The sequence below is a fragment of the Lolium perenne genome, chromosome 2 (assembly GCF_019359855.2).
Source record: "Lolium perenne isolate Kyuss_39 chromosome 2, Kyuss_2.0, whole genome shotgun sequence".
Lineage (NCBI taxonomy): Eukaryota > Viridiplantae > Streptophyta > Magnoliopsida > Poales > Poaceae > Lolium > Lolium perenne.
The window spans coordinates 240,145,816-240,168,962 of record NC_067245.2 but is presented as its reverse complement, the minus strand read 5'-3'; the positions used below and the strand labels follow the sequence as shown (position 1 = coordinate 240,168,962).

Here is a 23,147-nt window from a genome sequence, read left to right as displayed (position 1 = left end):
GATATCAATATCGTGCATAAAATAAAATAAAAATAATACTTAAAATTGATATATGTTGCAACGTGCAAAGCACGTGCTACTTACTAGTATGCAACAAGTCACGAACCCGTTCGCAACTATGAGCTTTTGTATACGAGGAAATACAACATCCAGTTTCACGGTATGATCTCTTTTCTACAAAAGTCCATGTAGACCAGTACAGAATATACAACTGTTTGCAAAATTTCGACAAAACATTCACCGTAAAGGCAAACAGAGTATATATATATAATTTCTACTGGAGTAACCAGTTCTGAAACATGATCAAGATAACAACTTAGTAATCACATATATATCATATATATTTGTCCCTGGATATTATTTCGCAACGAAGAAAACCATGGAACACACTGCATAGTACGGTGAAATCCAAATCTTCTGGCATGGAGGATCAATTCAGCCGATCAGCACATGCCAGCACAGTACTGCTGCAGGCTTATACTTCACTTTCCAAGCTTGACTAGTCCATGACATGGTGAATCACACAGCCTTCTGTTTTCCAAAGTAATATACCGAGTATATGTTGATAATTCAAGGTGAAACCTGATCACCCATTGGCTCAATGCATACCGTTGGCTTAGTGGTGCGTTGGTTGTTCCGGTACACATACTTCTTCGCCCAGTACAGGTAGTTGAAGAAGCCAAGCAATCCGACTACAGCCACAACCCAGTAGAACCAGTCAAGATGGCTGCTGTTCAAGGTTGTACCCTCTAGCCAGCCTCGCTGGTGACCATGCCTTGTTGCCCTGTTCACAGCATCCACCAGGAATGTGGCCATCAATGACGCAAGCCCTAGATCACACCAGAACAATGCCGTGCCAATTGACTTCATTCCCCGTGGCGCTTCACTGTTGAAGAACTCAAGGAGCCCAGTGAATGATGTTACGTCTGACATGCCAAGCAGTAAGAACTGAGGTGTAAGCCAGAAAATGGACATCTGCTCAACAGCTTCCTTTCTCTTTTTCTCAACAACCGCTGCGATGACACAGGAAAGTATCATGGCGGCGAAGCCTATACCTATGCGCTGCAAATGGGTGATGCCACCAATGTATCCTGTGCGCCTTCGCAATAATCGCACAATGAATTTATCATAGATGGCAAGAATTAGCATCTGGAATATTACGGGGATGGCGAAGAGCGTCGCTGGTTCAACATGAATCTTGCCCAGCCTCGTGTTTGTCATACCACCTTGTTGCACTGTGAATGTGAAGATGATAATGTTTGATATATATCCAAACACGGAGCTGATGAAGATCGGAAGAAAACGGAGCACAATCTTAGTTTCCTCCACCTTCGTCGCACTGCAAACTGACCAGGCTCCACTTTTACCACGGTTGATGCAAGCTTTGTTGAGAAATCTGGCAAGATAAATGAAAAGAGTTTATAATAGGGAACACTATCCAAAACTCTAGTGTACTTTCTATGCTCACTTGATTAGTCCGAACAGAAGAATGAAAATTTTCTATTTCACCGAGTCTTACTTCAGACTATTTGTTTGAGAGTATGCATCAATAGAAACTGTTCCCGCCTCGGGATTGATTTTCCGTGCTTCTTCCAGATTTTCGGGTGCTTCAAGCTTCATGTTCCTGAATGCAACCACAAGAACCTGGGAGAGATAAAATACTGAAGTCAGCCAAATAGTTCTAGTACATTTGTTGAGAACTGGGATGAAATTTATGTTTTGAGCCAGGAAGTACGTAGCACAACCTGCAGTACTCGAGTTAGAGGACTTCCTTCTGGTACTTGGTTGCGGTAGAAGGGGAAACCAGCAGCAACAATGAGCAGTCCGAGAAGAATTAGGAGAGCGCACAACCCAAATCCGATATCCCACCCTTTATACTTCTGGAGCCACACTATGAGAATCAGCCCTACAAAGCCTCCAAAGGAGATCCCGAAGGTATACCAGTTAAAGAAGCTGGACTGTTGGCGAGATTCAGTGGGATCTTCATGGTCAAACTGGTCTGCTCCAAGGGAGGACAAGCAAGAACGTATACAACCATCACCAAATGCACTCATATACAAGCCTATGTACAACAAGGCAGCGTCCCGGCCATGGACCTCTTTGCAGTTGTTTAGCTCTGCTTCAATATTGCACGGTGGTGGATGCAGGGAGGGTAAGTAGGCTTGTAGTGCGAGCAACCCGTATCCCTGCACAAATTCATGTTTGATTAGACTCTACAATAAAGTTACATATTTAGTTTCCTCCGGAAGGTGCATAAAATGGCTGTTAGCTAGTGTACATTTCCATCACAGAGAGAGAGAGAGAGAGAGAGAGAGAGAGAGAGAGAGACCAGTGTCATTTTTATAATTTTATTAAGAACTAAATTATAATTTTACAAGAGAAACTTGTTTGAAATCATGGACCTCCTTATAAAGGGAATTTAGAAGCTGAGAAAACTATTGTGAATAAATACATACATCCTAAGCTGTTAGGATTTTTGTTTACATGTAAACATTGTGAAGGACAATAACATAGCCTTAATAGGATAGGACACAAGGGATACCGATACTACCATTTTACAGAAAAAGGTACCCCTTCATATCAACATTAATAAGTGGGTTATATTTGTCAAGGATATGGCAGAGTAGGTATTCTATGTTTGTCAGGAATCGGGCTGTATGAAAACATGGCAAGAAAATTTATATCATTCCTCAAAGAAAACATGATAAGTTATAAGGAAGTTCTAAGTCCCAGCATCGGATCAGTATGTTAGAGGCACATCCCTGTTTTAGCTAGGTATATTTAGAGCCATTCTCACCTCACCACGCCCCTTATCATTTGGCACAAATGATTTGCTCTTATGGTGTCTATTAGATGACGGGCTAAATGATTGGATGACATTTCATCATTTTTTTATTTTCAAGCAATTTTGGTGACTGACTGTGTCGACAAAATCGTGTATTTAAGGGTATTTTTAAGATTTACAGTTTCTTCTGCAACTGTATTTCAGAAAGGCAGGCAGAAGTTTCTTTAAAGTTGGTGAGACCGCAACACAATAATTACCACAAACAAAATCAAATTTATGATACTACGGTTAGTCATCGTAAGCACTTAGTTTTGGTATTTAATGGTACTACCTATGTCTCATGAAACATGCCTTAACTTTTTCTAAATGCTAAATAGTGTCTAGATACATCAAAATCTAGATAAAGTTGCGACATGTTTCATGGGATGGAGGGAGTATATTTTACAATACTGGGATCTCACGTTTACTTTTTAAAATTGATAAAGACATGCAGGTATCATTGCTGTCTCTATTGTTGGCAGGTTCTAGTTTTAAAAGGAGAACATGTAAGTAATAAAAAATAACTCCTTTGGATCATGAGAAAATTAGAAATCGTGTAGATAACTTAACAGAAGATTCATATTACCAGAAACATAAATGGACCAAACATGAGCATAGTTCTAGAACGGGTAACATAGGAGTCTGAGATGAAAGCTCCGATCATTGCAAACCCGGATGTGGCACCGAAAAAATTAGCAGCTGTAGTTACGGATCCTGAAACCCCCATATGCATTGTTCCATGGAGATAAGTAACCATATTCAGGACGTTTGGGACTATAACCACGTTTGTTATCACAGTCAGAACTGCAAGGAAAAACAACATACAAAAATGTTACAATGTTTAAAATTCCAGAGGTTACAATGAGATATTGCATCCGCACATATGTAACCATGTCTGCATATAAGGACTTGGTGTGTAGTGACTTAATTACCATACAAAAACCATGCTGCTCTGACTCCGCCGTGCACCTCTCTATTAATGGTGTTTCCCCTCCAATCTACAAAGACTCCAAGTGCCATGGCGCTTCTTCTTCTTCCTCCTCCTGCTTACTGCTTGTCTGCCTACCTGTGGCATGGCTCACAGTACGAGGGGTATAAATTAGCAGGTGGATATTCATATTAAAAGGAGTGATAGCATCAGCAGGGTCGATCAAAGATTTTTTCCTATTTTATGCTACTTGCTATTTCCTACTGACTCAAATTTTGATGTTAGAAAATGCATTCACTAACATCAAATAGAAAAAGAGGCAAGTGAGACTACTAGTCCAAGTACCAAACAGTAGCACATATTTCTATCAGTGTGTTATCATCCTGAGAGCAACATTCTGTGAGTTAGCTCATAATCCATTATTGTTTCCAGCGCAAGTCCTTTTTACGAGATAATTTACATCCAAGTAGTTCACATTAATTGACTTGTGAATTGGAAAGCTCATGTCATAAACAAACATGATAACAACGTAAATAAAAACTCAGAAGTACAACAGACTTATTTACTCTTGCTCACCCACCAATTGTATTGGAAGTAGAATGCTGAAAAGCACCAAACCTACAAGGACAAACAAAACAAACAAAACTGCAGGCAGAGGTCAAAGACAAAAACCTAGGCGGCTAACTTGACCAACCAGCAGAAAGCAAATCCAAAACGAACACAAGGTCAAAAGAGAAAAAAGAAAAACATGCCATGTTAAGCCATGCTAAACTGCAGTGGGGTTAAAGAATCTGGCAGCCGTGAATGTGGTGTCAGCCTTCTCGGAAATAAAATTACTGACTAATCTGTGCTCAGTACAATTGTTTGTAAGACAAAATCCATAATCCTCTGTTTGAAAATTTAGGGCATAGTTTGACTGTCTTAGTTTAGACTTTGAGCATAAAGTACTGGTACACTGTTGAGTTAACAGTTACAAAATCACTAAAATTAGTTTTTTTCTTCTTGAACATGCATCAAAATGTGTGTCATTTTGTACTAGATGGAGCACGTCCAAATGACGGGAAGCTACAGCAAACAGAACAAGATTAACAGGTAAAAGAAAACAAAAAAGGAAGCAAGAAACGAAAAACAAAAAACTAACTAACTAGCTAACTAAGAATCTGCATATGATCGTGAGTTCAATTGTATGAGTTGTTTGTAACATACTAATGTCATTGTATTAATTGTTGGCCAAAAGATCGACCTTGGATAGTCAAATTACCCTTGTATTTCCTAACAAAGAGAAAAAAATTGATAGTTTGCCACGAGATGATGTAATTAGTACATTTGCTAGAATGGCAAACTAAGGTTATGAGACATTAAGTCCAAATCCAAATATCACTGCCATACTGAATAAAATGCCTAGCCCCTTTCCATCAGCTCTTGTAATATTTCTCTCAGTGTTGTCCCCTAGACAGACCTAGCTCTCTACAAGCAAATATACTTTAATTTTATATAATATAGAAGCTTCTCCTGCTGTAATTCCTAAAAGACACTGCCATTTTCGCAAACCTTGTGTATGATCGTTTTGGAGGGACCAGGCATGTAGATGCTCTTGTAACTCCATAAATGGTCCAAGTGCAGACAATATCCAATCGAGGAGAGGAACTACTTCAAAAATATAGTTAATTGATCTACAGAGGCTCCAAGTGCAGAAAATGTCCAACAGAAGAGGCGTAAGTGGGTTCTAATTTGCTCCCTTAAAAAGCCCTTATGTAGTCATCGACTGACTAATCTCACAATAAGTTGAAACCATATAAAGGAAAAAAAGTAACAGTTTTCCACCAGAAGTTGAACAATACCAGATTTTGTTGAGTATGAGCTGGCCAGAGAATAATTCCAAAAGAAATATATCAAACCAGACATTCTTAAGACTTAGCCCTTCCTGTAGTAGCACTGTAGCACATCCTATTCCATTGAATCTCAAATTCCCTACATGGGCTGCTACAGATGTCCTAGCACCAACGACATGGTCAAATTACAGAAGCTGACATGTTGAAGGTTTACCAAACTCCCACTGAACTACAGAAAAAGCTTAGTGTCATCTTCCATAAAAATGATTCTCATATGAAACAGCAAGACTAACTCGTGTGTGGATGAGCTAGTAGCTCAGTGACTAGACCGCTGCGGCGTCTTCTGGCCGGCCAGAGTTGCCCAGCGGTCTTTTTTTTTTCTGAAATGGGTGAGCTTTATTCATTAGGCAACAACGTTTTTACAATCATGCATGACGGTGGTCTTGTTTTTTTTAAGACTAAAACGTTGACCAACGGGGGAATGATCCCTCCCTTGGCTATACGTTGTTAGGTAGGATGAGACTCTCCCCGCGGATGGACGCGGATGGATGATAACCCGGTTTATTCGCCCCTCCTGCGAAATTACCGCGGATGGGGATTCGAACCCGGGTGGGCTGGCTGCGCACTCGCTTGCCTTGCCACTGAGCTAGAACTCAGTTCTCCATGCAAATCGTATGAAGATGCTATTAGCATTCACTGCAAAAGAAAATAATACTTGTATAACATGTGCACTTATTTATCCGAGCTACATATTGTTTTGGTGAACAGAGAGAGAGAGATCATAGACAACTGTGTAGCATAGGAGGATTCATAATATCTGAAGACTAGTCTGCTACCTTGTGTTACCGTGCAGGTGACCAAAAATCAAAAATAATACTTCGTCACTACTTTTTCCAATACTTGAAATTTGAAACCCAGGCGTAGAGGTAAAGGTGCATCATGTAATAACAGGGTATGGTTCCTACAATACACACAGATATAAATGTAGAGAAGTTACCTAAATCTCATGCTATCGATAAATTAAACTTGTGAACTGCCATAAAGACTAATAGTCCACCAATGTTTCAGGCCTAAGCCCCAAAGTTGCTCACGCTCATTGAGCAACATTTGGAAACGAAGTGAAAGGGAATGGACACAAAGATTAAGAAATACATTAGACGTATCATTCGGCCAACCTTCCAAACGGCTAAGTACTAAAAGGGTCACTGCTGTTGTCCCTACTAAGAAAAGAAAAGGACAAATAGCTGCCGTCCTTGCTAAACGTCGGGAATTCATGTCTAGTTTAAGGAGGAATCGTAATCTGCGTGAAGTAAGATCTCATAAAGAATACCTCTGCACTCATCTGGGCGCTTGCGCGTATCTCCACCTCGGCCTGATGGAGAAACGTCGGACGCGTGCCTGAGTGGCGGGGTCCCAACGGGCGCCGAGGGCCCGAGGCTGGCGGTGAGCCATCTGGCCATGGTCGAGTACGGCGAAGGAATGAAGTCTGGATGAGGAAGGGGGTGACGGTCCGTCGTCGGCACTCGGCAGAAGGGATATTCTGGGTTCCTTCCCTTGCCCTTTGCTTTCTGGTTAACTTTCGTTTTTCCCCCTCCGGTTTTCTTCTTCGTTTTGAACATTTCTCTTATTGTTCTTATTTCTTACGCTTAGAGTTTTTGTAGCACCAAGATAATATACTTTTGAAATTGTGACTTCATCTTTAGGTTTATTGGCTTCAGCAATTTAATGGGAAAGAAGACCTACCAGTACCGCAAGGGGACTTTTTTTTCGAAATGGGATACACCCCCGGCCTCCACACAGCCTTTTATTAATAAACAAAATATTCAAAGTTTACAACTCAAGGATCAATGAGGGTCGATACAAAAATCAACCATCGAAATAACAATAAATTACTAAGTGCTCTAAACATCTTGTAATCTCTTAACAGGCCACCAAGTAGTCTGGTAGAAAATATCCTGGGCAACCATTCGAACGCGGTTGCATCCAGAAACCATGCACTCCCGCTCGTCCTCCTGGAGCAAGAAACGCCATAGTTGGATCCAGTGGACCATAGTGTGGATAACCTGCAAAAAATTAGTAGAGTCCTTTCTGTTAAAAACAATATCATTTCTGCAATTCCATATTGACCAACAGAAAACCGAAACACCAATAGCTTTATCGTATTTGTCAACTCCATTAAGCCAATTTCCAAACATATTTATCACATTGGATGGAGGTGGAATATTATAAGCAGCGAAAATAACCCTCCAAATAAGCCTAGCAAAAGGGCAGGAAATAAACAGATGTTCAACTGATTCCTCGGTGTCACAGAAAGAACATTTCTTATTACCATTCCAATTCCTCTTTACTAGATTATCACGGGTTAATAGGACTTTCTTACTAAGGAACCACATAAATATTTTTAATTTCAGTGGGATTTTTATTTTTCAAAGATACTTACGAAGATATCTAGTATGTCCATTTAACATATCAGCATACATCGATTTAACCGTGAAATTCCCTGAAGATGTTAGGCCCCAAACAAACTTATCAGGATCATCATTCAAATTTACCGTCATTAAATGTTGACATAGGTGTGCCCATTGATCCCATTTATCACCAATCAGTTTTCTCCTAAAACCAATATTTAAAGGAGTTGATCTCATAACATTTGCCACAGTATCATGCTTACGGTGAACTATATTGTATAGTTGGGATACTGAGTTGCAAGCGTCTGATCACCAAGCCATTTAACTTATCAAAACTGCACCCCTTCTCGAGAGCCTACCACAAATTTACCTCTACTGAAAAATTCCCCCTTGATTTTCATTAGTCCCTTCCAGAATGGTGAGTCTGTCGGCTTACTTTCAACTTCAGCCAGTGTTTTTTATGATAGGTATTTATTTTTCAACAATTGTTGCCATAAACCTTCTTCTGAAAGCAGTTTGAAAAGCCACTTACTAAGAAGGAAGGAATTTTTAATCTCCAACACTTCAATTCCCAAACCACTTTGGTCTTTGGGTCTACAAATCAAGTTCCACTTAGTTAACCTATTTTTTTTTTATTTTCCTCGCATTGCCAAAAGAAGCGTGATCGGAAAAAATCTAGCCTCTTCCTTACCCCTTTAGGTATCTTAAAGAAGGATAGCATAAACATTGGTAAACTAGTAAGAACTGAATTAATCAACACAAGACGATCCCCATAGGATAATAATTTTCCAGCCCAACATTCTAATTTGTTTTCAAACCTACCTTCCACTGGATTCCACTCAGAGTTTTTTTAATTTTCTGTAATGGATTGGAATACCCAAATAACTAAAGGGTAGAGAGCCAGATTCACAACCAAATAGTTGTTTATATTGTTCCTCTTCCTCTTTAGCCTTACCAAAGCAGAAAATCTCGCTCTTATGGAAATTAATTTTTAGTCCTGACAATTCTTCAAAGAAACGCAAAATCAATTTCATATTTATAGCATTTTCAATGTTATGTTCCATGAACAGTATCGTGTCATCAGCATATTGCAGAATGAAAATTCCTCCATCAACCAGATGAGAGATGAGGCCTCCTATCTGTCCATCCTCTTTCGCCCTTGCTATTAGGATGGCTAGCATATCCGCAATAATGTTAAATAACATCGGTGACAGTGGATCTCCTGTCGAAGTCCTTTTCTAGTTTGGAAGTAGTGACCAATATCATCATTGACCCTGATCCCTACACTTTCTCCCCTCACAAATTGTTCGACAACACCAACTAGGATGAAAACCTTTCATACGCATAACTTGTTGAAGAAAAGGCCATTTTACCTTATCATAAGCCTTCTCAAAATCAATTTTAAAAATCACACCATCCATTTTCTTCCGATGAAGTTCATGAATGGTTTCATGAAGGACAACTACTCCTTCAAGAATATGTCGTCCCGGCATAAAAGCCGACTGCGTAGGGCTAATAACTATTTCTGCAACTGTATTAGCTCTAATAGTAGCGACTTTCGTGAAAATTTTAAAACTAACATTAAGAAGGCAAATTGGTCTATATTGCTGGATTTGAACCGCATTCTCCTTTTTAGGTAATAGGGTAATAACACCAAAATTCAATTTAAATAACTGTAACTCCCCTGAATTTAGTTGATAGAACATTGACATTAAATCACCCTTGATAACTTCCCAGAAGGTTTGGTAAAACTCAGCTGGAAAACCATCAGGACCTGGGGATTTATTTAACTCCATTTGAATAATAGCATCCTTAACTTCCTTCTCTGTGAATTCAGCAACAAGGATATCATTTCGTCTTGGGTTAATTGCAGTATATCCTGTATATAGTCCTCATTCAAAGTGAGGGTAGAAGGAGTTGGTTCCCCAAACAACTTCTTATAATATTTTGAAATATATAATTGCAAATTTTCATCACCCACTATGGTACCGCAAGGGGACTGAATACAAATATAGCTGTGGTTCGCTGGATATATGCACAAGAGACGTAGTTCGTCAGGACAGTAAAGAATGACATTGCTGACCAGATAGGTAATTAGAGTTGACAATGTCACAACATCCAGATGCATTGTTCCATAGAAGTAAGCCACACGACTTAAGTTTGCGCTACTAGGGCAGCTTCGCAGTATTACCAAAACTGCAATGAATATAAAATTCAGCTCCAACAGTTTGTTCGGTTCTGGTTAAAAATGCTGGCAACACTAGTATTCCAGGATCAGGAAAGAGGAACAGATGAAATCTAAAGGTTTGGCCAAACTGCTTATGATATTCACCCAGTTTACCAAGCTGAGCTTTACAAATATATACCAGGCTTCAACAAACGGTCTAGCTTATATTGTCCAATTGGGCCCAGACTTAGCTTGACCAGAAACTGAGTTGCTAGTAATACAATATCTGAGTTTGTTTTGATCCCAAATGTCTCAGCAACCATATATGCAGTGTAGAACTATTTTGCACATGCCACATGTCGTGTTCAAACAAAGAGTTATTGTTCTGAATTATATGATCAAACATACACATATGGGAGGTGAACCGTACAAATTATTCATGCGGTGCTGAGTCAAAATTATAGTTTCAAACTTGTATATCTACGGCTCTACCTGAAACCAGAAATATGTAAAATGTTCTTGCACTTGAACAGATGATGTACCCGATACTTTCAGTTTTTTTTTTTTTTTTGATTTTCTGCCAATATTTGTGACGAAAAAGTGGTCAGTGCCTTCTGTAGTTGCATTACGCCCAAGATCTTTTCTTCACTTGTCCCTATTCATGGATATTAAGAGCAAGATCTCTTCGAGCAGATATGAAGAAGACAAAAGGAACGATGATTATTGAACAGAGATTTCGTCAGATTTTCTCTTGGTCATTATGAACTAGGGTTTGGCTGGTTCGAAAACTTCCTCACCATATATCTTGTTTAATACCTCGATCATGGACTATATGTCCCTCATGAGATTCCATTTGATTTTATTGTGTTTTTTTGCAAATGTCACTTTTATTGCATGTAGACTGTCTCAGATGTAATATCTTTTACCTGTTACTCTCATTATCTGGTTGTTAGCCATGCGAAAAAATAGTCTAGAGGTGAAACTTCTAGCTACTAGACTAGTGAAAGGGCATCTGATTGTTTTTCTTATTTTAAATTGAGCAATTAGGACATATTGTCCTTTACTAATATAAGCTGCAGCTGTTTATTTATTGGAGGCGTGCAAAGTGCTGGGAATCTTCTGTATAGTTAGAATTATTTTATTGCGCAAGCTTGCTTCTGATGATATTATCTGTTTTCTTTATGACCAAGTAGAAGAGAATCAAGTCAATTATTATCTACTGCAGCCTGTAGGCATTGAGATCAAGAGAAGATTCTGAATGATCATGCTGTTGGTATTGAGTTTAATTCCTGTTCTGGAGTGCTGTTGCTTTGCACCTGTTAAAGTTTTTTGGACAATTGTATTGACCGGCTACATTATAATGTTTATTTACATTTTAAACTCTACCACTTGCATGTAAAAGGCACTTCATACTTCCTGACAGCATGTAAATGGTTACAATTAAAAAAAGGAATTATGTGGTCATAAACCTTGTACAGCTTTACAGACGAGTATTTCAACAAATAAATGTCTTTGTTCTCAGAAATATAGGTGTATCCTTGTAGCTCTAGTAGCTATGAATGAAAAAATATAGGTTGTGCATGACATCATCCAATGCAATTACTTCTGTGTAGATGAGTACATCAGTACATCGAGAAGGAAATAAGTCATGGCAGGAGATGAGATTTCCTGCATACATAGAATTATGTGTAAAGAAATTACAGAAAAAAACGGCTCCTTTTGAGATGATTGCAAAATTTCAGAGATACTGTTCATGGTGAAGCAGATTATATATGTATAATCTCATCTCCTGAAAATACTCACTGGAGAGTGCAATTTTAGCAAAATTCCACTCTTTAGTCTATGCATTATGTATAGAGAAACGTGAGGACAAAAATAGTAGGATTTTGATTCGGATGCTGAGAAAGATGTCTGAGATCTAAGAAAATACCGGGCACCTTAGAAATAGACAATAGCATGGCTTCTACCGAAGTAACAAATGTTGAAACATACGAGAAATGTAACATGCTTGTCCCTCGATTTCACACTGCACCGACCTTAACACAGTGGCCTACCCTACTTCTTTTTGGATATGACATGAAGGGGGAGTGTAAAGGATGAATCTAACCAATTAGCTGAAAACAATCAGCACACGACAGCGGACTACTAGTACATGCTTCTACATTACTTTACAAAGTTGACTAATCCATGCCATGGGCAATCAATAAACCCATGCAAATGTGACATTTCAAGGCAAATCATGATCAACTGATTGCTCAGCCATGCGTGGATTGTGCTGGTACACATACTTCTTTGCCCAGTATAAGTAGTTCAAGAAGCCAAGCAACCCGACGACTGCCACAACCCAGTAGAATAGGTCAAGATGGCTGTTGTTCAAGCTTGTACCCTCGAGCCATCCACTCTGGTGACCATGCCTTGTCACCCTGTTCACAATATCCACCAGGAATGTAGCCATCAGTGACGCAAGCCCTATCTCACACCAGAATAATGCCGTGGCAATTGACTTCATGCCCCATGGCGCCTCACTATTAAAGAACTCGAGGAGTCCGGTGAATGATGTCACGTCTGACACACCAAGCAGGAAGAACTGAGGTGTAAGCCAGAACAGGGACATCTGCACTACAGCATCCTTTCTTTTCTTCTCAACAACTGCAGCGATGACCGAGGCAAGTATCATGGAAGCGAAGCCTATAGCTATGCGCTGCAGATGAGTGATGCCACCAACGTAGCCTGTGCGTTTACGCAAGAATGGCACAATGAACCGATCATAGACGGGAAGCATTATCATCTGGAATGTGATGGGGATGATAAAGAGAGTCGCAGGGGAAACATTGACCTTGCCCAGCCTTGTGTCGGTCATGCCACCTTGCTGCACAGTGAATATGAAGACGATAGTGTTCGACACATATGCTATCATGGAGCTGAAGAAGATCGGAAGCACGCATAGCACAATCTTAGTCTCCTCCACCTTCGATGCAGTGCAAACTGCCCAATCTCCATCCTTACCACGGTCAATGCAGGCTTTGTCGAGGAATCTGTCAAGAAGCATGAAAGAGTTTGTAAGGAAATACAGCTAAACACTCTCTAGTCTCTTCTCTCTGTGACAAGTAGCCCGCTCAGAAAATGGAAATATTTGAGCTAATCTTACTTCAGACTTTTTGTTTGAGAGAGTACTTCAACAGACTGTGTCCTAGTCCCTGTCTCAGTAAAGCTTTCCTGTGCTTCTTCCAGCTTCTCAGGAAGTTCAAGATTCCTGTTCTTGCATGCAACCACAAGAACCTGGGAAGGTAAGATTGTAGTTAAGTATTAGAACACATTTGTTGAGAATCACTATGGATCTTATGTCTCAAGTTTGAAGGCAAGACAGAGCACAAACCTGCAGTATTCGAGTTAGAGGGCTTCCTTCTGGCACTTGGTTGCGGTAGAAAGGCAGACCAGCAGCAACAATGAGCAGACCAAACAGAATTAGGATGGCACACACCCCAAGTCCGATGTCCCACCCCTTGTAGTTCTCAAGCCACACTATGAATATTAGCCCTATAAAACCTCCAAGGGAGATCCCGAAGGTATACCAGTTAAAGAAGCTGGACTTCTGGCGGGACTCGATAAGATCTCTATGGTCAAATTGGTCTGCTCCGAGGGATGGCATGCATGAACGCACAAAACCATCGCCAAATGCATTGATGTACAACGATGCATACAGCAAGATAGCATTCCAGCCATGGACCTCTTTGCAGTTGCTTAGTTCTGCTTCAACGTTGCAAGGTGCAGGATGAAGCGAGGGTAAGTGTGCTTGTAATGCGAGCAATCCATAGCCCTGCACAGATTAATGCGTGTTTATAAATAGTTACCTAGAAATTCAGCTGGTGCATATTTGACTAACAACTACATTTGCTTTACAACTTAAACTTCTTTTCAAATCAGGGACAATATTTGGAAGGTATTGTAGATGCTGACAAGGAAATTGTGTAGCATCATACATTCCAAACCAACTACAGTTTCCTAGAGGAAAACATTGTGAAGGATGTTAATTTAAGTCTTAATGGGACAAGGCAAAGAAAGAGCGTCAATATTAGCCTTTCTATGCCAATCATGTTCTTCTTTCATATCCAGATTAAGTGGATTTATGGTCAACGGATATGCAAGAGTAGGTTCCCATCCTTGTCATGTACTGAGCTGTAATAAGACACGACAAGTTATAAGTCAAAGCTAGAAGCACACCGTTGTTGAAGTATTTCTTTCTTTGTTTGCAAATAAATTAGTACAGCTTTCCTAGATAGGTATGTGTGAAGTCCATCTTCAACTAACCATGCTCCTCAAAATCATGTAAACCCACAATTGTTTAATATGTATCACAACTGAATTCCAGCTTTGGACTTCCGAGACACAAACTTTCATCCTTTCTGTTCGGTGAAATCACACCAGAATTAAGAAAACACAATAAGAGAAAGAAAAAAAAATCAGCAAGGATTTTTCATATTCCCGGTTTTTTTGGCAGTGGCCTGAGGATACTAAGTTTTATTATTCACTTCTTCATTTTATAGAGCTATGTATGTCTCAAACATAATTAGTAAAGCTGCAAAAGTGTCATCGCCTATAGCCTTTTTCTCTATTGCTAGCAGTTTCTCCTCTTAGTAAACAGCACGAATATATGCAGATAACAAAAGAATGGTTTCCTTGTATCATAATAGGAATCCTATAGATAATTAGAAAAGCAGGCGCATTACCAGAAACATCAATGGACCAAAGAGGAGTATGGTTGTCGAGCGCATGATGTAAGAGTCCGAGAGGAAAGCTCCTATTAATGCAAACCCGCATGTGGCGCCAACAAGATTAGTGACAGTAGTTGCAGAGTCTGAGATCCCCATATGCATTGTTCCATGAAAATAAGTGACCAGATTCAGCATGTTTGGGACAATAACCGTGTTCATTAACACAGTCACAACTGTAAGGAGAAACAAGGTACCAAAATGCTTTAGTATTCAGAACTTAGAGCGGAAGCTTGAAAAAAGAAGGAACTGAGATATTGCATGCCTGGCCATATGTATCTGCAAAGCAGGGATCGATATATGAGGACTTACCATACATAAACCATGCTGCTCTGACTCCTCCATGCACCTCTTTGTTGATGGAACTTCCCCTCCAGGCCACAAAGCTCCCAGCTGTCATGGTGCTTCTTCTTTCTCTCAGTCTCCCAGTTTCGTCCCAAAATGGTGAGGGCTATAAATAAGCAGGTGGCTACTGATAGTCCATATTCAACAGAGTGATGCCACCAACTTGATCAATCAAATACTGTTGCTTATTTTATGCCATTATAGTATTGCAAGCACCAGTAGTACCAGCAAAAGTTGCTACTACCTCCGAATGACTGAATTTCAGACATCAAAGAAAAAGAAACATGGACAAGTACTATCAACTAGTACAGAAAGTCTGCAAGCACCAACAAAATGGCAGGTATTGCTATCAGCTTGCATCATTCTGAGAGTGAAACTTTGTAAGTTAGCTCTTAATTCATTAATTGTTCTGAACAAAAGTCTTCTGATAAGATAACTTCCCCAGAAGTGGTGCGACTTAAGTTATGAACAAAAAATGCTCAGGTCTGAAAGCACTTAGCTACTTATATTGGTTCTTATGAAGAAACAATTAACACTAATTGTTAATTATGAACTAACACTACTGTCAGATAGCTAGAAAGGCACAAGCGGCAATGTGAAAATATAGTTTCAAAGTCATACATGATTGAGAAGCCATATAACTGCAATCAGTATATGTGAACTGAAGGCAAACAGTTCTGTGGTTCTTATCCATATTTATCTTGTTAATCTGCAGTCTATACTACAAAGGCCTCTGCCATTTTCACAATCAGATAAGTCATCAGTTTGGAGGGTCTAGGCATGCAGGTGCCATGTTCCTAGCCTACTTGCCCAATATAAGTGGTTCAAGTAGTTAGGCTTTAACTGCATTAAGTATCCAACAGAAGAGACAGAACACTCGCTCCCTTAATAAACCACTCAGACAGTCCTGGACTAACTGATGTCACAACTTTGGTGAGACCACACAATGAAAATAGAGCTCCTAGATTCCCACCAAAATTTGAAGAATCCATACAATCTACAAGATTTTCTTGGATACATGATATTCAAAAGACATTCACTAATGTTAAAGTAGAAAAAAGATTAGAGGCATACATAATCCACAACCACAAGTACCGTCAAGAAGATAATGCTATCAGTGTTACAGAGACATTTTGCAACTTAAGTCCTATTCGTTGACTATGTCAAGCACATGTATTTTTTTTAAAGCTAACTTCCTCTTGCGAAAGCAGAAGGTGATGTCTGAAAGCAACATTCCAACTAAAGTATAAAAATTATCGACCAGTACTAAACACATTGGTCCATAGGACGAAAAGTATACTCCCTCTATTTGGACATGTAAGGCATAATTTGACTGTCCAAGATTGAACTTTGCCCCTAACTTTCGTGTACTGTATTTTGTAAGTAGTTACAGAACACCAGTCATAAGAAAGTGATTCTGAATATGAATCCAATGGTATCAATATTTGTGTAACACAACCCACACATTATTAAATTAACTTTTGGTCAGAGCTTGACCTTGGGGAGTCAAACGCAGTGCTGAACTACAACTGCCCACCAGATCTGCGCTGTAGCCACTGTGTTGCGCCTGTTGCCAGTTGAAGCCACGCTCAATGAGCAGTGGAGCCGCCCCTGGGGAGGCGACTGGCTACTAGGTGACTAGGTCATGGGGAGCAACCGTGCCCCTAGGTGACACGCACATGCTGGTGCTGTGTGCGCCTGCCTCAACTCCCAAGCCTTAAATGACGGCCAGTTTTCCGAAACAAAATGGATGATCCAAGTTTAACCGATAGAACAAGCTAATAAGTAAATAAATTGCCGGAGTAAAGCAAAGCTTCTGTGGAAGGTATATGACTAATAAGTACTGAGGGTGAACGACATGCACTTCTTACAGGAGTAACCAATGCTGAAACATGACCGGCGTGACAGCTTGACTGTTTAGACACGTGATAAATTTGCACCTTGGATGTTAGTCTGCTAAGAACTATCCAGGCTAGACAGTGTTATGGCAAAAGCAATTTCTTTTGGCGATTTCACAAATGGAGTATGCAGGATTAACCCAACCAATAAGCACGTGAGAGCAGAACACTCATACAGGCTTATATATTGTTTTGCAAACTGGACAATCCATGTCCTGGTGAATCAGACATCTTCCTCTTTTTTACTGAAATAAGAACAACAGATGTGCAACATCTCAAAGTGGATCCTGATCGGCAGATGTCTCAACGATGTGTGGATTGTGCTGGTACACATACTTCTTAGCCCAGTACAGGTAGTTGAAGAAGCCAAGCAATCCGAGAACAGCCACAACCCAGTAGAACAGGTCAAGATGGCTGCTGTTCAAGGTTGTACCCTCGAGCCAGCCTCCGTGATGCCTGTGCCTTGTGGCGCTGTTTACAATTTCCACTAGCAATGTGGCCATCAGTGACGCGAGCCCCAGCTCACACCAGAACAATGCAGTGGCAATAGACTTCATGCCCCGTGGCGCCTCGCTATTGAAGAACTCAAGGAGCCCGGTGAATGACGTCACATCTGCCACGCCAAGCAGGAAGAACTGAGGTGCAAGCCAGAACAGGGACATCTGCACCACAGCTTCCTTTCTCTTCTTCTCAACAATCGCTGCGATGACTGACGCAAGTAACATGGAGGCAAAGCCTATGCCAATGCGCTGCAAATGTGTGACTCCGCCAACATAGCCGGTGCGTCTACGCAAGAATGGCACAATGAACTGGTCATAGACAGCTAGCATTATCAATTGGAATGTGATGGGGATGATAAAGAGTGTCGCAGGAGAAACATGAATCTTGCCAAGCCTGGTGTTTGTCATGCCACCTTGCTGGACAGTGAATGTAAAGAGGATAACGTTTGATATATAACTGATCATGGAGCTGATGAAGAGAGGAAGCACACGCAGCACAATCTTTGTATCCTCCACCTTCGCCACACTACAAACTGACCAGTCTCCATTTTTGCCACGGTTGATGCAAGCTTTATTGAGGAATCTGGCAAGATGCATGAAAGAGCTATAATAGTGAACACTATTAAAACTCTATAGAGTCTACTCGCTATGACAACTTGATAAGTAGTCGACACGGAAGTCAGAAAATGGTAGTATGTCACTGAATCTTACTTCAGATTATCTGTTTGAGAGAGTGCGTCAACAGAACATGTCCTTGTCCGAGTACAGCTTTCCTGTGCTTCTTCCAGTTTCTCAGGAAGTTCCAGCTTCCTGTTCCTAAATGCAACCACAAGAACCTGGGAGAGGCAAGATTGTAGTTAACTTATGTTTCTAACAATTTTGCTGAGAAATGGGACGTTATCTTATGTTTTAAGCCAGGAAGAATGTAGCACAACCTGCAGTATTCGAGTTAGAGGACTTCCTTCTGGTACTTGGTTGCGGTAGAAAGGGAGACCAGCAGCAACTACGAGCAATCCAAGCAAAATTAGGATGGCACACACCCCGAGTCCAATATCCCACCCTTTGTAATTCTCGAGCCACACTATGAAAATCAGCCCTACAAAACCTCCAGAGGAGATTCCGAAGGTATACCAGTTAAAGAAGCTGGAACGTTGGCGGGACTCAGAGGGATCTTCATGGTCAAATTGGTCTGCTCCGAGGGAGGGCAAGCAAACACGGATAAAACCATCACCAAATGCACTCATATACAAGGCTGTATACAATAATGTAGCATTCCATCCATGGACCTTTTTGCAGTTGTTTAGCTCTGTTTCAATGTTGCAAGGTGGTGGATGGAGTGAGGGAAGGTAGGCTTGCAGTGCGAGTAATCCATATCCCTGTTTAAATGCATGTACAATTATAATATAAGAGCATTACATATATAACTTTCTATAGAAGGTGCATAAAACAGCTGTCAGCCAGTGTACATTTGATTAAACTTAGTGTTACAATCTAAACCTGTTTTAAATCAAGGGTATCCTTATGGAAATTTAGAAGCTGAGATAACTAAAGTATAACTATTTACATGTAAACATTGTAAGGGGTGTTCACATAAGGCTTTAATAGGATATAATAAAGAAGATGTCAATACTGCCAGTTTACACCAAAGGTATACCTACATATCCGCATTAAGTTTATATTATGGTCAATGGTATGCCGGAGTAAGTATTCTTTGTTAGACAAGTTATAAGGCAGTTCTCTAGAACTGGGTCACTCAATTAGCTAGTGGCCTGTGTGTTCGCTCAGCCCACCTGGGTTTGAGGCCTTGCCTCCCCGTGTTCAGTCTCATGGTTCTTCTCAATAAAAATGCCACAGGTGCTAGTGTCTCTTGGCCGAGTTTTTAAATTATATTAGGCGTTTAAAGTTTTAGATTTTGCTCCATATGTTAGAGGCGCATCCCTGTTTTAGTTCAGTATATTTAAATATTGTATATTACCTCATTCCCTATAATTTTGTACAGCCATACATTTAGCAATGAAAAAGTATTTCAGCTAAGCAAAATAGTAAATGACATAAAACCACCACGTTGGAGGCAATTATAGCCGATTGGGGATGATGAAAGGAACGGGGTATAGAAGATAGAGCTGACAGGTGGGACCCATATCCAGCTCAGCATGCTTCCACACGCGCTGCCAAGTGCCAAGTGCCAAACCAGTGCTGACAGACGGGTTCCACTGATCGGAAAAGCTTCATCAGATGGCTATCAGTGCTATTTCAAAGTCATGCATACGAACTTGATGTGGTGGTTTAATGATTTCATGTAATTTAGTCCAGCTAAGCAGGTAACAGATTTCCTCAATGTTAGTGAGACCACATCAAAGGTGAGAGAATTACAATTAAAGAAACTCTAAATTACGAGAAATTTGCAGAAAGTGTGTAACCATTTTTAGCACCGATCTCAGGGTAGTGAGATGGTATATTCACTTTTTCAACTGACGTAGCTGCTGATGTTTAAATAATTGATAAATCTGCAAAATTATTATTGTCAATCTCTATTGTTGGTACAACTTCTCATTAGAAAAAGCAAGGGAAGAAGATTCAAATTACCAGAAACATAAATGGACCAAGAAGGAGCATTGTTCTAGAGCGAGTAATGTAGGAGTCAGAGAGGAAAGCTCCTATCAGTGCAAACCCGGATGTGGCACCAAAAACATTAGTGGTTGTAGTTGCAGAGCCCGAGACCCCCATATGCATTGTTCCATGGAGATAACTAACCAAATTCAGCAGGTTTGGGATAATAGCCACGTTGGATACCACAGTCAGAACTGCAAGGGGGATGCGTACAAAAATGGTTCAATGTTTGGACTCACAACAGAATCTTGAAAAATAGGAACAGTGAGATATTGCATGCCCACGTAAAAATGTTGACAAAGCAGGATTCAGCTATGGTGACTTACCATACAAAAACCATGCTGCTCTGACTCCACCATGCACCTCTTTATTGATGGTGTTTCCCCTCCAATCCACGAAGCCTCCAGGTGCCATTGTGCTTCTTATTCCTCCTGATCACTGCCTGGCTGCCTGCCTGCAGCATCCCTGGCAATAACAGGGTATATATCAGCAGGTGATATTCATATTCAAAGGAGTGACAACATCGACAGAATTAATCAAAGATTCTTGCCTTCTTAATGACACTGTTACCAATTATGTACATTAATTTGACTTCCATTGTACCAACTATAAACACTATAATTTGACTTCCATTGTCAGTGTTCCTACTGACTCAAATTTGTTAAAGTAGAAAAAAGATTAGGTACATGTAAACTGAGGCTAATGAAGTCTACAAGTAGCAGCAACTTACAGATATTGCTATCAGTGTGCCATCATTCTGAGAGCGACATTTTGTAAGTTAGCTCCTAATTCAATGATCATTCATACTTCCTTCAAAGTAGTGCACCTTAAATTATGAACTGCTAGACCTGCGTCTGAAAGCGACATGATAACTATTTATGTAAAAAATCTCAGAAATGGAGCTAAAAGATTTATCGATCAGAGCTCAATAATCGAGCCATAAATCGGAAACCATACTCCCTCTGTTTGGAAATGCAGGGAGTAATTTGACTGTCCAAGCTTGAACTTGAGTGCAATTTTTTTTGTATGCTATTTTGTTGGTAGATACAAAATCAATGTCATACCAAGTGATTTTGTCCACGACTCCAGTGGTATCAATTTTCTGTTTATATTATTGTACTGATTGCTGGCCAAAGATTGAACTTGGACAGTCAAACTAAGCTGAACATTTCCAAACGTAGAGTCTTTCTTTTGTGAGCTAATGTAATTAACAGATTTTATGATTTACAAGGCACATTAAGGTAATATGAAAATAAACTAAAATATCACAATTGGCCATACCACTATACCAGAGAGAGAAGTCAAACTGGAACCCATATTATTTGCTGGTTAGCTACTGATAAATCCTCTTCCAAACTGCTAAGGAAGAATGACATATCTCTTTCCAGCACACACACAGGGGAGAAATGAGCTTTGTGGTATATTTACCTTTCCGATATCTTTTTCACTCCTATCTAAGTATCCAGCTCCATTATCAGGTTATGGTGTATTGCCGATGTTCTGATTCCAGTGGATCAATACTTACAGACCACGGTGTTTCATGCCTACTACAAGAATGTGTTTGCTTATGACATGTGAGAGTTTAAGGCGAACAAAGTCTTACAGTATTTACACTGCTATCCATTTTTCTCTAATTGTACATGCCGCAACCACCTCTGCCATTTTCATGAGCCTTGCCAATCATCTATTTGGAGGAACCAAACATGTAGCTGCTCTGCTAACTCCATATTGTACTTCCAAATGGCAATGGAAGTAATTGAACTACAAAGGTTCCATGTGCAGAAAGTATCCAACACAAGAGAAAGAAGTGTGTTCCCTTAGCTCACAAGTCCTCAACATAATCTCATAATGATTTGCATTTAGATACCACATACAAGATAAAAAAAATCCCAGTAACAATCACCTATCTAATTATCGGCAAAACTTGCTCTAATAATCCACCAAATTTCAGGCCTAAAGTGCGCTCAGTGAGCACATGTGTGGAAACAAAGTAGTATCAAAGGAACGAGCGTGGGGATTGAGAAATACAGTACTCCGTAATATATATGGATATGAACCTGCACACGACCAACGAAATACTCATCCAAAGCTCCAAGCGGTTGCCTGGAGCTCAAAGGATGACTACTGTGAGTGCTTGCCAAATTTGTCACCGATGCATGTCTAGTGTGAAGAATCACTGTAGGAGACTACATGAAGTAAAGCGTGTAATGAGTACCTCCTGCATTCTGCCGGGGCTTGGGTGTATCTCCACCTCAATCTGGGATCGAATGTAGGAACCTCGGAGGAGGGGTGATTGGCCGAGGGGCCGAGGTTGGCGCTGAGTGTGTTCCACCTAGTCCCTTCATCGCCGCTGCCGCAGCTGTCCGCAATCCTTCGTCTGGTGGCCCTCAGACGCAGCTTCTGTCCATGCCCTACCAACCGTGAAAAGGGGAATAGGAGGAGAGGAAGAAGAAGATGCTGACAGGTGAGACCCACCTGCAAGTGCGATGAGATCTCAAGTGTGACTGATTAAGTGGACCCACATAGCATAAGAAACTGGACTTCCCACCGGCGCCGCCGCCGCCGCCGCCGCCGCCGTCACGGCGTCACCAACCCTCTCACGCCCACTGGCCACCACCTCTCTTGCTGTTTCAGGTGCAGATAGCGGCGGCGGAGGCGCGTGCGGTGATTCTCCCTGCATTGTCTTCGCCGGAGACTCGCCGCGGTAAGTTTTCTAGCTCCAAATCTGAACTGCTTTATTCATTTTACTTCCGACAATCCGACCACCGGGGTCTCGTGGTTAGTTTGGAGTGCCGCGGCGCTGAGGTCTCCAGTGGGAGGCTGCGAATTTATGCTTCACCAATCTCTCGTTTACTTGGCCAGATGA

The 23,147-nt window shown here is 40.6% G+C and overlaps 3 protein-coding genes across 11 annotated transcripts; all 3 read right to left on the bottom strand.

Moving 5' to 3' along the window:
- Positions 1–201: 201 nt before the first annotated feature.
- On the bottom strand, positions 202–7,150 carry LOC127335381 (protein NRT1/ PTR FAMILY 4.5). 3 transcript variants are annotated; one of them, XM_051362037.2, is made up of 7 exons: positions 6,915–7,150; positions 4,333–4,397; positions 3,757–3,890; positions 3,411–3,628; positions 1,746–2,186; positions 1,520–1,644; positions 202–1,396 (listed from the first exon to the last, which is right to left on the bottom strand). In XM_051362037.2, the coding sequence occupies exons 3-7, from the start codon at positions 3,842–3,844 to the stop codon at positions 571–573; spliced, it is 1,698 nt and encodes a 565-aa protein (XP_051217997.1). In that variant the 5' UTR covers positions 3,845–3,890; positions 4,333–4,397; positions 6,915–7,150; the 3' UTR covers positions 202–570. The 3 variants fall into 3 exon arrangements, with proteins under 3 accessions (XP_051217997.1, XP_071682666.1, XP_051217996.1); XM_071826565.1 differs by having other exon boundaries at positions 4,333–7,150; XM_051362036.2 differs by lacking the exon at positions 4,333–4,397.
- Positions 7,151–12,097: 4,947 nt separating this feature from the next.
- On the bottom strand, positions 12,098–16,573 carry LOC127335382 (protein NRT1/ PTR FAMILY 4.5). Its single transcript, XM_051362038.1, has 5 exons — positions 15,241–16,573; positions 14,887–15,104; positions 13,536–13,976; positions 13,308–13,438; positions 12,098–13,194 (listed from the first exon to the last, which is right to left on the bottom strand). Exons 1-5 carry the CDS (start codon positions 15,326–15,328, stop codon positions 12,387–12,389), a joined length of 1,686 nt encoding a protein of 561 aa, XP_051217998.1. The 5' UTR covers positions 15,329–16,573; the 3' UTR covers positions 12,098–12,386.
- A 758-nt stretch (positions 16,574–17,331) lies between these two features.
- Positions 17,332–23,147, bottom strand: LOC127335380 (protein NRT1/ PTR FAMILY 4.5). Of its 7 annotated transcripts, XM_051362034.2 has the most exons (8): positions 22,497–23,147; positions 20,608–20,746; positions 20,258–20,475; positions 18,958–19,047; positions 18,803–18,860; positions 18,607–18,674; positions 18,383–18,507; positions 17,332–18,275 (listed from the first exon to the last, which is right to left on the bottom strand). In XM_051362034.2, exons 2-8 carry the CDS (start codon positions 20,693–20,695, stop codon positions 17,447–17,449), a joined length of 1,476 nt encoding a protein of 491 aa, XP_051217994.1. In that variant the 5' UTR covers positions 20,696–20,746; positions 22,497–23,147; the 3' UTR covers positions 17,332–17,446. The 7 variants fall into 7 exon arrangements, with proteins under 7 accessions (XP_051217994.1, XP_051217988.1, XP_051217990.1 ...); XM_051362028.2 differs by adding an exon at positions 21,012–21,135 and having other exon boundaries at positions 18,607–19,047; positions 22,497–23,146; XM_051362030.2 differs by adding an exon at positions 21,012–21,135 and having other exon boundaries at positions 18,607–19,047; positions 20,608–20,735; positions 22,497–23,146.